Consider the following 13256-nt stretch of genomic DNA (forward strand, 5'->3'; position numbering starts at 1 on the left):
GGGGCACAGAGGTGGGAAAATGAAGAGGAAACAGCAAGAACCTTGGGAGGAGGTGCATCTGGTATGGGCCGGCAAACCTCAAAAAGCAACAGCCCGAGCACTCTGGAGATGGAGGCGCTGGCAGCCTCCAGTGGAATTACAACCCTTTGGGCCTGAAACGAGGATTCCTCAGAATGCATAGGGCCTTAACTTTCCTCCTGGGGACAAGGTGGGGAAGAGGGCAGCAGGGCCGGCCGGCAGGGGGACATCTGCCTGGACTAGTGATGGCCAGTCTGTTCTAATGGGGAAATGGAGCTGAGTCCAAGAAGACGGATGCCTACAGCTCCTGCTCTACAGCTACTCGAGTTCATCCAACCATTCCCAGCCTGATATGTTCTGGGGCCCCATCCTGGAATGCAGTTGGGGGGTCAAAGCCAGGAAGAGGGACTTCCTGCTCTCCAGGAACTTCCACTTGATCCAGTGTCCAGATGCACCCAGCGACCTCCCTGGCTCCAAACCACAAGGGGAGCACTGAGATCCTCTGGATTTGAGGCCCTGCGGGGCAAGAGGAGATGTGTGTGTGGGGGGAGGTAAGCAGGGAGAGAGAGCACTGAACAAAGGCAAATGGGAAGAGGGGTGTGGGATGGCCTGTGTGGCCACGTGGGACGGTCTCGGGAGGCCTCAGAGGGAGGACTTGTCTCCATGGGGTGGAGCCTGCGTCTGGGAAGATTAGCATCTGGGTTGAAGGGTTGCACAGGGCTAGGAGCAGGTGGGGAAAAGGACTGAGGGCATACACTGGGAACTGCTTTGAACCAGGTGGTAGGGATGAGTGCCAGGAGTTTGGGATGTGGTGTGCTGGGGGTGGGGTGCGTGGGGGTGGGGAGAAAGTGGTCACGTGGGAATCTGGAGCTATACAGTCCAGGCCTGAGGGGCACTGAGTGGGAGTCAGGCTAGGGAGGTGGACGGGAAGAGGCGGAATCACTGGAGAGTTGGGAAAATGCGGCTCGGGGCTGGGAAGGACTGGCCACCTGGAGAGGGTCAGAGCGGAGACATTATTGTTCACAAGATCATGTATCTTTGCATCGCAGCAGCATTTATTGAAACACAGATCAGGACAACCCAGAAGGCGAGGCACCCACAGACAGTCATAACAAGAGGGAGACCCAGGAAGTGGCCTAACCTTCTCCATCCCATCCCCTCCGCATTGGACAGATTCCCTCTTGCACCAGCAGGGGGCGATCTGGAACAACCATGGAGTTTTCTTTGAAATGTGTCAAGGTGCACTGAATAACAAACCTGTCCAAAGTCAAAAGAATTCTCCCCATAATGGGCCTCTCAACTGGGAGGTCACAGGAGGCATTTGGCTGGAACAGGTTAACTCAGAAGAAGGCAGCCATTCAGAGGGACAAGCAAAACACAAACAAAAATGACCAAGGGGCAAGTGCTTCCTTCCTGCAAAGACCTTCGCAGCTGGGAGAGGGGAGCTGCTGGGGAGGGTGGGTTCCTTCCTGATTATCAGGTTGTGGGAGGCCTGGCTGGATGGTTAAGCTTATTCCTTGTGCCAGGGGAAGACTAAGCTTCCATGATGTCCAGCCGCTTCAGATGACTGGTAGGGTCCCAGAGAGCTTGGTGAATAATACAAATTGGCCGCAGGTATTTAGAAATCAAATCAGAGTTGAGTGACAGGGCCAGGAATGGCTAACTGAAGCCTGGAAGAGAACCAGGAAACAACTCCCTAAAACATGAGAAGGTGGCGGAGAGCAGCGAAGGGTCTTTCCCTCATGGGAACACATGGAAGATTCTGGAAGCAAGCACACCTTTTCCATTCACACACCACTCTGTGCTGGGGGGACACAGGTGCGGCCTCCTGACTCTATGCAAAGCGAACCGACCGGCTGCTCCCGCAGCTGAAGCTGGAAGCGCGGGGCTGACAGGGGGCGCAGGAGTCGGGCGCCATCACCGTGATGCTGCCGCCGGTGGCCACGGGGCCAGAGGTAATCTGGCGGCCCGGGGTGGTGCTATAGGTGAGGCCTCCACTGCTGACTCCGCCGCGGGAGCTGCTGACGCCTGTGGGAAGAGAGGGGACATGGAGGGCTCAATGGCCTGCCATGATGTCACCAACCCCAGGGCAGGTCCTAAGCGGCTCCTGTATTACAGGAGCTTTCTCCTCCTCGAAGGGATTTAGTGGTTCACGACTCAGGCCCTGTTCCTCGCGGCATCTCAGCCCTTCTATAGGGCAGCGGGGCGAGAAGAAAGTGAGGGCCTCCAGACCCAGAGGGGCCAAGCTGTCCCATCCTGTTTCCCTGGCCTGCAGTTCACAGATACACCAGTGGAGGGCGCTCAACTCTGCCTTCGGCTGAGTGCTCCCTGTGAGGAGCGGGAGCTGGGGCTGATGGGGGCATAAAAGTTCTCCTCCCAGGCCAGGAACATTCCAGGTTCACAGGGTTTGGCTGTCAGGTTCAGATTCGCCCACGAACAGAGTCATTTTTCTAGGAGGGTTTCAAGCAGGTACTTACAAACGTTCACGGAGCCCACGCCTTCGCACAGCCTATGGAGAGAGAAGCTCTGTTAAGGCTGGGCCCTGAGTTGGGGTCTTTGAGGCAGATGGTTGCTTGGGCACAGGGGGGCCCTCCTGTGCACAGATCCAACCTCTGAGAGGCAAGACGCATTCCCCCAAAGTCTGCATTAGATGCTCGCTTTCTTTCTTTAACCATTTTCTGACCACAGAGACAAAAGACCCTCTGCTTTTCCGCAGAGGTGGGTCAGATGTTGAACTCCACTGGCTGCTTCCAATCTCAGTGACCCGGCCCGCCCTGGATAGCGCTGATCAGGCTCACAGAAAGGAGGGTTGAAGCTAACACAGCAGCGGGTATGAACGGGCTTGGGGCCAATGAAGAGCTGCAGCACAGAGTGTCCTTACAAAGCACATGCCTTCTGGGCAGGCCAGGCTGCAGCCTCCGGTAAGAAGCTACTAGAAGGATGATTTTAGAGGCACTGGTCTTGGGTTCAGGGCTTGGCTCTTGGGCTTATTAGCTGCGCGGCCACAAGAAAGTCGTTGAACACTGGGCCTTATTTCCTTGTCTTTGGATGGGAAAAACAATACTTACCTCTTTGGCTCGTGAGGATTAAAATGATCAGTTAGCACAGGCCTGGCGCATAATAGCCTTCAGTAAATTATTGTTGAAGCTTGGCCTATTCGAGCAGTGAGCAGAGATGCAGCTCACACTTGGGTTCAGGGAAATACACTCCATAGAGGACCAGGGCTGCCTCCTTCTAGACCCCCAGTGTCTTCCTTAGCCCCACCTGTGCTCCTCGCCCTCCAGCAGGCGCCGGTAGGTGGCGATCTCGATGTCCAGGCCCAGCTTGGAGTTCAGCACCTCCTGGTACTCCTTGACCAGGCAGGCCATGTCCTGCTTGGCCTTCTGCAGGGCGGCCTCCAGCTCCGCCAGCTTGCAGCGGGCATCGTTGAGAGCCGCCTCGCCCTGCTGCTCAGCTTCAGCCACGGCAGCCTCCAGTTTGGCCCGCTATGGGAAAGGAGATATGAGGATGAGGATGAGAGAGAGAAAGCACAGTTTGACTCACCTGAACTGAGGGAACTGGGGGAGGGCTTCCAGAGAAAAGGTAGGTTAACTACCTAGGACGGGTAGTTAATGGGACTATGAACCTGAGTGAGGAGATGGGCATTTTTCACCATCTCTCCTTGGTTGGTTGTTGCTGGGTGGCCAGAGAAGGGACATCAATGATATGGCTCATCCCAGCTCCAGTGCTGTGTGAAGTGGCAGAGCCCCTGTCACTGCTCAGGACCCCTGCTTTCTCACGGGCACACTGCGAAGCTTGATTAGGGCCAGGTCTTTGCTCTTCTGGGGGGCAAAGGGCCCAGTGCTGCAGTCTGCCTGTGCTGGGTATTCAAGCCCTCCTGGAACGCATACCTGGCACTTGGCATTTTCAATCTCGGCTGTCAGCCTCTGGATCATGCGGTTCAGCTCGTTGATCTCCTCTTTGGTGCGGCGCAGGGTCTCCCCGTGCCGGACCACCGTGGCCTTCATCTCCTCACACTGGGGGAAGCAGAGATGTGCTCAGGATGGGACACCCCATTCATTCAGGACAACATGGATGATAGTGCAGGTTGTGCAGTGCTCAGCCTGGGCAACCATACATGGCAGCCCTACTCTGCCACCCAAATGGAAATCTGTCCTTTTCTTACCATCCCTAAAGATCCAAATCTCCAGACAAAAGAAAGCTTTGCTAACATACACCTTCCACCCTTCCCACTGCCATGTCTAGGAGGCAGGTGTCCTAGGCCACTCACCTTGCTGCGGTACCAGGACTCAGCCTCAGCCCGACTGCGGCTGGCAACATCGTCGTACTGAGCCTTGATCTCGGCGACAACACATTCATGTTCAGGTCCCGGCTGTTGTCCATCTTGACGATGACGGAGGTGTCTGAGATGTGGGCATGGAGGATCTGGAGCTCCTGGGGGGCCAAGAGCCAATGCTTTTGGTTCTGGTGCCTGGTCCTGGCCATGTACTCACCCCTGGGGTCTGTGTCCACTCCCTGGAGGGGGCACTGGTCATGCACAACACATGACTCCTACTCCCCTCTATTTGCACACAGCTGCATCGTAGGACAATAAAGCCAGAAGGGGCTCTGGAGGCCAGCTGGGGACAGTCCCCGACTAACAAATGGGGAAACTGAAGCCCAGTATGTGATAAAGGCCCGATTCAAAGTCATTCATTAGGGAGAGTTCCCTCCGTGGCTCAGCAGTTAATGAACACAACTAGCATCCATGAGGACGTGGGTTCAATCCCTGGCCACCCTCAGTGGGTTAAGGATCTGGTGTTGCCATGAGCTGTGGTGTAGGTCACAGATGCAGCTTGGATGTGGCTGTGGCTGTGGCTGTGGTGTAGGACGGTGGCTACAGATCCTATTGGAGCCCTAGCCTGGGAACCTCCATATGCCGTGGGTACGGCCCTAAAAAGACAAAAAGACAACAACAAAAAAGTCATTCAGCAGGCATTGAATGCTAGGACTTGTGATCTGTCCAGGAATTAAGACCCTTCTCTAACTGGAAACCCCTCCTGTCCCCCCCCGCCTCCCATCCCTCCACACATTCGCTTTCATATCCATGTAGAGACCAACATACAGGCACACACACTGCAACACACAGGCTCACAGGTGCAGAGAGGCCCAAATGCTCGTGCACACCACAGCCCTTGGAACTTGTGTGCACGTGTCTGTGACAGGCATGCAAGACACCCCATTACATGTGTGTACATGCATGTTCCTTACATGCTTCCATCACTCGAGGGGCAAACATGCACACGACCACCCTCTTCCTCCTCCCCGGGTCTCCACGCCTCCCCTCCCCGCTTCCTGGCTGGTTGGCAGGGCCCCCTCACCTCATCATAGAGGCGCTTCAGGAAGCTAGACTCCTCTACCAGGGCCTCCACGTTGGCCTCCAGGTCTGACTTCCGCAGGTAGGCGCAGTCCACATCCTGGGGGGGGGGGGGCGTGTGTTTGGGGGGGAGGCCCAGGGAAGGTTCCTGTGGGGGGTGTGGTGACCTCCCCCACCCACTGGAGGGTGCCCCTCCCTCCTGGCCCCATGACCAGCCCCCTCACCTTCTTTAGAACCACGAACTCGTTCTCTGCCGTAGCCCGGAGAGCCACTTCCTCTTCATACCTGGGCGTGGGGGAGACAGGGGCGGGAGCTGAGAGATCAGGGCTTGGCAAGCATCCCAGCTCCGGGGCAAGCTCTTCTGGGGGGTCCAAAGGGATTAACTCTGTAAACGTTTTCCTGTCCTCTCTTTGGTCTATCTTGTGTGATGTTCGTTTGCTAGCCCTGTCCCAGCCTGGCTTATTCCACCCCAGCGCTGCTGCCTCTGCCATGAGATCAGGCAATGCACACTCTGTCCTCCAGGGACAAAAATCAGCTGTGCATCCGGGATCCAAAGAGAGCTGGTGTCTCAGACAGGGAGGAACAAGAGAGCTGTAGAACCCCGCTGGGTTTCCTTGCTCCCCCAAAGCAGCTCTAAGACCCACTGGCCTCCAAGCAGTTGAGAAACCTACCGTCCACCCTCTTGGGAACTGGGCAGCCCGGGTGGACAGACGCAGGAATCTTAATGAAGGTGCTTCAAGAGGGTTGTGGGCGGAGCCTTCCAAACCCCGCCCCCTCCTGTTATCACCCCCCCCCCCGGGGGGGGGTGTCCCACTCACTTCTTCTTGTAGCCCTCCAGCACCTCCTGCACGTGGTTGAGCTCAGAGGCCAGCCTCCCGCTGTCGGCCTCCACGAGCTCGGCCTCCCGCCTCAGTGTCTCGATGTAGCCATTGAACAGAGGCTCCAGGTTGCTCTCACAGCAGCGCTGGTTCTGGTAGAACTGCCACTTGGTCTCCAGCAGCTTGTTCTGCTGCTCAAGGAAGCGCACCTGCAGCCCAGGGTGGGAGAGAGAGACTGAGCTCGGCGAGGAGCTGCGGTCCCTGAGAACTCTCTTTGCCTTGATGCTCTCAGAATAGGGCCGTCAGAGGACTGGATAGCTGAGCCCTGGAGTGCCTTCCACTCAGGGAGCCCTGCTCCCAGCCCCCTAGAAAGGCACTGAGGGAGTGACTGCCCTTGGACTTGAGGTCAAAGGTCTGATTCAGGTTCCAGGTCTGCCACTGTAAAGGAGCAGTTTTTAAACTCTGGGTGTTTGCTTTTCTCATTTTTAAAACAGAGGTGATAACAGTACCTTCCTTAACGTTGTGGAGATTTTACAAGTTACTACATGTAAAGTGCTTAGAACAGTTTCTGACCCACATTAAGTGTTCAAGCAATTTAACTATGACCTTAATTACCAGTTATACTTCATTTATTCATTTATGCAAAAACACTTATTGAATATTTACTCTGTGGTGCCAGGGATTACTAAAATGTGTGCACGTGCATGTGTGTGCGTACACACACACACACACACACACACCACACACACACATCTTTGTCTTTGTATGTATCAATTTCATTCAATTCTTCACCACGTTAAGATATTATTTCTCCCAGAGTACAGAAGGGGAAACAGAGACCCCAAGGTGTGAAATGACTAGCTCATCATCTCATAATTAGTAAGAGATGGAGTCAGGATCTGATGTCCCCTGAGTCCCCTTTACCTACCCAGCACAGTTGGTCTGAGCAGCCCACGAAACTCCCTCAGCCTCAATTTGCTATTCAAAAAATGGAGATGATAATATCTGCGCCATTGGGTCATTTTGAGGATTAACTGAGATCACTAAAGAGTAAGTGATAGCAGGAAGGTGTCTTCTGTTGCCTCCTTGCCCTCATTCCAGACCTCAGAGTTGGATCCTGTCTCCTCTGCCAGAGTGAGACCTTGTGGGGGAGTGGGGGGGGGGGGGGGTGGGCAACATGAAGGGAGAGGCAGAGGTGGCCTCTTTGGAGGCATCCATGGCAGTACGAGGTTTCTCACATTCTGCTGGGCCTCTTTCCCCATTCCCAGCTCTGCATCCACGAAGGAGGCTGCCAAGCCTGGTTGGTTCATTGTCACCCTTCCCCGCTTACCGCTGTCCTCGGGAAAGAAGCTAATAGCTAACATTTATCAAGCACTTACTATGTGCCAGCACGTTTCAGGCATAAGCGCATTAATTCTCACACCAAGCTTACCAAGCGGCTTCTGTTATACAGACAAGCAACACGCGGCGGAGGGGCGGAGCCAGGATGGGGCTGCAGCGTGGCCCCAGCCACTTCCCCGGGGGTCCCATCACCTGCCTCTTACGCTCCCCACCGTCCCCCACTCTGCCAGCACCCAGTGCTCCGTGTTTCAGCGGCCGCTCTGACAAGCCCACGTTGTCCCGCCTCGGGAAGCACACACGCTTTAGACCACAGACTCCGTTTCTGGACCACACTGGGCCCCCGGTATTCTTTGCTGGATTCGGGTGAGAAAACGATCCTTCCGCCTGTTTGATTGGTACCTCTCTCCCTCTCCCGGCTGCGATGCTGGCTCCCCTACAGATTGGGACCTTCACGAGGGGAGGGCAGCGCTGGGGCCATCTCTGGACCATCCCAGGCCTGACTGACCTTGTCGATGAAGGCAGCAAACCTGCTGTTGAGGTTCTTGATCTGCTCCTTCTCCTCATGCTTCACGCACTGCGCATTGGGGTCGATCTCCAGGTTGAGGGGCGTGAGGAGGCTCTCATTGACGGACACGGTGGTGATGCAGGGCGGGCTGGGGCCGCACACGCCCCCGGAGCGGTACCCGAAGCTGCGGCCACCGGAGCCAGCGCGGAAGCCGCCCACTGCTATGCGGGGCCCACAGGAGCCCAGGGCGGAGACGCTGCGGCTGCCGAAGCCCGTCAGTCCCCGGTAGCAGGACACCCCTCGGTAGGGGGCGGCGCTGATGCAGCAGCGGCTGCCAGTTTTGGGGGCCACAGCCGAGCACGAGCTGAAGGTCCTGGTGACCCCACATCCCTGGCTGATCCTGTAGGAGCGGCACGACATGGTGTTGGTCTGAGCGGATGGAGGCTGAGTGAGCGGGGATTTCGAGAGTGGCAGATGCGCTGCTTAGGAAGCTTCTGGCCCCTCTGATCCTCGTTGGTCCTTTTATTGGTGGGGAGAGCTGGGGTTGGCTGCATGAAAGGAGTGAAAAGCCATTTTATGTTGTTTATTGGCTTGGGGAGTTTGCCAAGTAACTCCCCAGGGACTCATCTTAAAGGTGAGCTCAGTGGCGACTCCGGGCCTCCGTAAACGTATTGAAGATGTTATTAGGTATACTATGTGTTTGCACTTTTCATCTTCAAAGCTCGTTTACATACATTAGGTAATTAATTTTCTCTCAGTCTCCTTGTGAGATGGCCTCAACCCACACCCGGAGACGGACTTGAAATCCCCGGCAGTCTGGCTGGGTGTGGGATAGAGGCTGGGGCCGCGGTCCCCAGGGAGAAGTTTGGGCGGGGGCGGGGGTGGGGTCGGGGTGGGGGGAGGTCCCAGGCTGGTGAGACCACCAGGGGTCATTATCTCGGTCCTCCTGGCTCCAAACGGGATACATTCTCAAGGAAATGGTGTTTCAGGGGCTGATGGATCAGGCGAGCCCAAACCTACTCAGGCAGCACTGGTTGGAGGTGGTTCCGGTCCAGAGGGTCATTTTGACCACATTCCCAGAGGGCTGGGGCACATGGTCTCTTAGAATCTTTTGGATTCCAGCCTAGACGTTTCTATCCTGGAGCCTTCATTTCTCACCCACAAAACTGCAAACCACTCACCTCTCTGTGGCCACAACAATGGCCCCTTGTGGATAATGAGGAGCCTCCCTTTAGCCACTTTCTCCCACTTGGCTGAGAGGCTGGGAGAACCCTGTCCTGGGACAACCCAGCTGCTATGCGCTTGCTCTGGACACCATCCGTTGGCTGTTTGAGAAGAAACGGGTCCTTTGAGTCTCAGCCCCAAGACCACTAGCCTGGAAGGGGGGGAACTCATCCTGTTTGTCACCCCCAGAATTGTCACCCCTAGAAGAACATTCAGAGACAGGGGTGGGAGGAAGGTGGCTTTTCTTGTCCAAGGACACTGATTTCTTGGGAGGAGAGGGGCTCTGGAATCCTGGTTCCTTCTAACCTCCTGCTTCTCTATGTGTCCTGGGGCTGCTTATCAGGATAATGATGGCTATTCTTTAATATTCATTGAACACAAAGAGAATGTGATCTTTTCCCCCAGGGAGGCCAGCCAGGCACCTGAAGGGTTAGGAACTTCAGAAGGAAGAGCAGAGGAACTTCCTCTGAGAGTCACAACCCCTCCAGGGAGCCTCCCAGAACCAAATGCTGTCGTGGTGTCACCATTCTATGAATCCTGCCTCAGATGCTCCATGTTCTGTCCTGGCTCTGCCCTTGTCCCATGGCCAGACCCACGGAGGTCATTGCCCAGCAGCAGGCTGACTGTCTTCTCTCTTCGCATCCCACACCTGTCCTTCTGAGCAGGGCAGAGACTTGGGGAGGGCAGGGGCAGGTGGCCTCACCAGCTGGCCCCAAATAATCTTCAGATCATAGTCACTCATGCTGAAGCAGCTAGTTTAGCAACCTGGATGATGGCATCCAAGAGGAAACCTGGTTTAAGTTCAGCTTGGACACTGCCTAGCTGTGTGGCTTTGGGGAAGTTCCTAACTTCTCTGAGCTTCTGTTACATTGGCTGTAATGGTTTTTTTTTTGTGTGTGTGTGTGTTTTTTTTTTTGCTTGCTTTTTAGGGCTGCGTTTAGGGCATATGGAATTTCCAGGCTAGGTGTGAGATAGGAGCTGCAGCTGCCGGCCTACACCACAGCCACAGCCACACCAGATTCGTGCTACATCTGTGACCTATATCGCAGTTTGTGGCAACGCTGGATCCTTAACCCACTGAGAGGCCAGGGATCCAACCCACATCCTCATGGACACTATGTTGGGTTCCTAATCTACTGGGCCACAGTGGGAACTCTGTGGGATTCATTCTCATCTTCCAGTGTTGTTGGGAGGTTTAAGTGGACGGCACACAAGAATGTGCTTAGAGGACCAAAACCTTCTGTATAAAGGAAAGGGACCCTTGCTTTCTGTTAGAAATACCCCTCCCACCCCCTGCACCCCTCACCCAGCAGAGGGTGGGCCTGCGCCTTGCCCCGCCCGCCTCCTATGCACATTTATGATTTCTTTATCCTTTCAAGGCTGCTTTTAATATTTTCTCTAACCTGATTTCACTAGTATAAAAATTCGGGGGTGGAATCTGGGGAGCACAGGAGATGGTTTCCCAGCCACCACCCTTCAGTGGGGCCCTGCTGGCCTGGGTCCAGAGATACGTTCTTGTGTCTTGGACAGTGAGCTCAGTGGCAGTGGTGTAGACCTAGAGTGTATGGTGGGGTCAAGAGAGATCCAAGCCCTTAGAAATGGAGGGGGGGGGCAGTGAGCATGGGAGGTGGATGGGTTCCCCCCTCCCCACTCTGCCAGCCTGGAGAGCCCCTTTCTCAACTCCTGGAAGCCTCTACTCTCTTCAATGGTTGAGAAGAACAGAGGACCCATTTCTGCCTCTTGGTAGCAGAAGGGAGTGGAGGCTTTGTCCCAGAGGGACGCTCCTGTATCAGCTGCCCACCCCCTCCATGTCCTCAATGCACACGCACATGTGTGTGCACTTGCACACACACACACACACACACACACACACACACTGGCACACACACCGAAGCCTCCACTCAGCTTGGGCCTGGGCACTGAAAATGTGGGGAGGAGGGGGAGCAGGGCAGAAGGGAGATCTGGGAAAACCGCACTGCTTTCAGAAATAAGCTGCCCATTCAGGAGCAGGAGGACTACTTAGATGGAAGGTGTGAGCCCCTGGGTGGGTGTAGCAGGAGTGAGGGCCGGCCCCGCCCGGTGCAGGGATGTGCTGGGTGAAGCTGACATCACTGCAGGTAGTGGCTGCTTGGGGAGACTGTCCACGTGGTGCTTCGGATTGAAAGGGCTGGGCTGGAGAAGGAAGCTGAGCCTTATGGGACTGTTCCCAGGTCGCATGGGGCAAGTAAGAAGCTCACGGACCAGGCCATTCTGGCATGATGCCCCCCGGCTCTGTGTTGACCCACAGGACCTGGGTCTGTGCCACCTGCTTCTACCCACGGGAGGTCAGAGAGCCCAGAGCCCCAGCCCATCTCTCCCCAGCACCCAGCACGCTGCTTAGCGAGACCAGAGCTTTGTCTGGGTGCTGGGGTGGGAGCTGGACCTCCCTTACTGGCCTCCTCCTCCTTAACTGCCCCCATGTGCCCTATGCATTCCCGCACCCCTTTCCCTATGCTCAAGTCTTCTCCCCGGTCACGCCTTTGCCTGGAATGTCCCAGAGCAGCCGGCCACCTCTTCCAGGAAGGCTTCGTGGACTAGTCAGAGGGAGGCTGTGATTTCTCCTCTGCTGTCTCAGCACACAGCTCATTAAATGCTCTTCCCAGGGCTCCCCAGGTTACTCCAGTTAGCCCCTCCCACACCCTCTCCTCCAGGGCTCTGGCATTCATCACCTCCTTTGCTTGGTCCTGTCCTCTCCCGCCCCCACACCCAACCTCTGGGAATGAACCCATGGTCCTCCCATAATTTAAAAACTCCCGGGAGGCCACTTCTTCCAGGAAGTCTTCAAGAGCTAATTGGGCGAGCGAGGTTTTTCTACTCCACCCGGGAGTCTCAGGCAGTTTCTATGACTCCCTCTGAATTTCTCCGTTCCTGGGATCCAGCTCTTGGGGTTCCCCAGAGGCCTCGTCACTCACACTCACATGAGTGGAGGAGGGGTCTCTCTCCTCCCTTGTGTGGCCTAAGTTGGGATGCTTGCTGGGGGCACGTGCTCGTCCCACCCCAGGGGCTCACCCCCTCCCTTTCCTTCTGTCCTCTCTACTGAGTGCTTAGAATCTCCCTGCTGCTAGCGGGGCTTCCTGGATTAGCCCAAAGACAGGGGAGTTCTGATACCGTCCTGTCTTGCCCTGTCTGCCCTTAGAGCTGCTGCCTGTTAACCTTTGCAGTTTTGCTTTTTTTTTAAAGGGCCGCATCCACGGCATATGGAGGTTCCCAGGCTAGGGGTTGAATTGGAGCTGCAGCTGCCAGCCTATGCCAGAGCCACAGCAACGCGGGATCTGAGACTCATCTGTGTCTACATCACAGCTCAGAGCAATGCCAGATCCTTATCCCACTGAGCGAGGCCAGGCCGGATCCTTATCCCACTGAGCGGGAATGGCAACCTTTGCAATTTTGAATACACGTCTGCCTGGGTTCTCAGGGACCTTCTCACTCTCATTCCAGGCTGACTGGTTCTCTGGGATTGACCCTGACCACTCCCCATGGGCAAGGCCAGTCTTGAGCAGGTCCTTGGTTGCTACCCCTGCAGTTTCCTCAATTGGGCATCGCCCATCACCTTTGCTGGTCTTCTCCACACTTTTATTATGCGCTCAGATCTATGCCACCTCCTGGTGCTGGGACACAGCCCTTGAGGGGTCTTTTAGCCCAGTGACACTTTCTCTGGCCTTTGCAAGACTTGGGTGTGACTCAGGAGCCTATTTGAGAGGAATGAGGTTGGAGCCACAGGGAGGCGCTGGAGGAACACCAGCCCCTCCCCAACCGTCTGGGGCCCTGCACTGCCTGTCCCTGTCATCACCTCTCTCACCTCATCCCCGTGCTCTCAGCACCCACACTGGTCTCCCATGGCTCCTAAGACGCACCTGGGCGCTCCTGACTCAGGGCCTTTGCACTGGCTGGCCCTTGTGCCCTGAATGTGCTCCCCTCTGCCATGTGGCTCACTCTGTTGCCACCTGTGGGTCTT

At 55.8% G+C, this 13256-nt stretch overlaps 1 protein-coding gene across 1 annotated transcript; it reads right to left on the reverse strand.

Annotated features, from left to right (window-relative positions):
* LOC100524022 (keratin, type II cuticular Hb5) lies at positions 1052-8570 on the reverse strand. The gene is given in 10 exon segments (XM_003126159.5): positions 1052-2046; positions 2496-2527; positions 3283-3503; positions 3909-4034; positions 4289-4371; positions 4374-4452; positions 5379-5474; positions 5599-5659; positions 6193-6401; positions 8039-8570. Coding segments are annotated over 10 exon segments (1521 nt in total). The 5' UTR covers positions 8459-8570; the 3' UTR covers positions 1052-1852.

Source organism: Sus scrofa, chromosome 5, assembly GCF_000003025.6.
Source record: "Sus scrofa isolate TJ Tabasco breed Duroc chromosome 5, Sscrofa11.1, whole genome shotgun sequence".
NCBI lineage: Eukaryota > Metazoa > Chordata > Mammalia > Artiodactyla > Suidae > Sus > Sus scrofa.